A 259-nucleotide genomic window follows, 5' to 3' on the forward strand; every position below is an offset into this window, starting at 1 on the left:
TGTTTCCAAACTTTATGGTTTTAAAGGGTCCTTTCCTCCTCCTCCCAGAACTTAAAAAGAGAGAGACAATATTAGAAGCATGCCTTTTAAAGAGAAATACTAAGTGGACATTAAAAATGACTTACTTATCTGAAGATGTAGACTCACTATCTGAGTGGTCTTTATGGTGACTTCTTTTCTCATTTTCTTCCTATAGATTAAGCAAAACACATTCCAGCTTAGTGTTCTACAACCAGCTATCCTTTCCCATCATATAACT

At 35.1% G+C, this 259-nt stretch overlaps 1 protein-coding gene across 1 annotated transcript in view; it reads right to left on the reverse strand.

The window, feature by feature from the left end:
* The window catches only part of KDM6A (lysine demethylase 6A), a 134,659-nt gene that overhangs the window by 29,484 nt on the left and 104,916 nt on the right, over positions 1–259 (reverse strand). Inside the window, 2 exon segments of the mRNA XM_077768522.1 lie at positions 3–50; positions 126–226. Coding sequence (XP_077624648.1) covers positions 3–50; positions 126–226 — 149 coding nt within the window.

The sequence above is a fragment of the Crocuta crocuta genome, unplaced genomic scaffold (genome assembly GCF_008692635.1).
Source record: "Crocuta crocuta isolate KB4526 unplaced genomic scaffold, BGI_CrCroc_1.0 scaffold467, whole genome shotgun sequence".
NCBI classification, from domain to species: domain Eukaryota; kingdom Metazoa; phylum Chordata; class Mammalia; order Carnivora; family Hyaenidae; genus Crocuta; species Crocuta crocuta.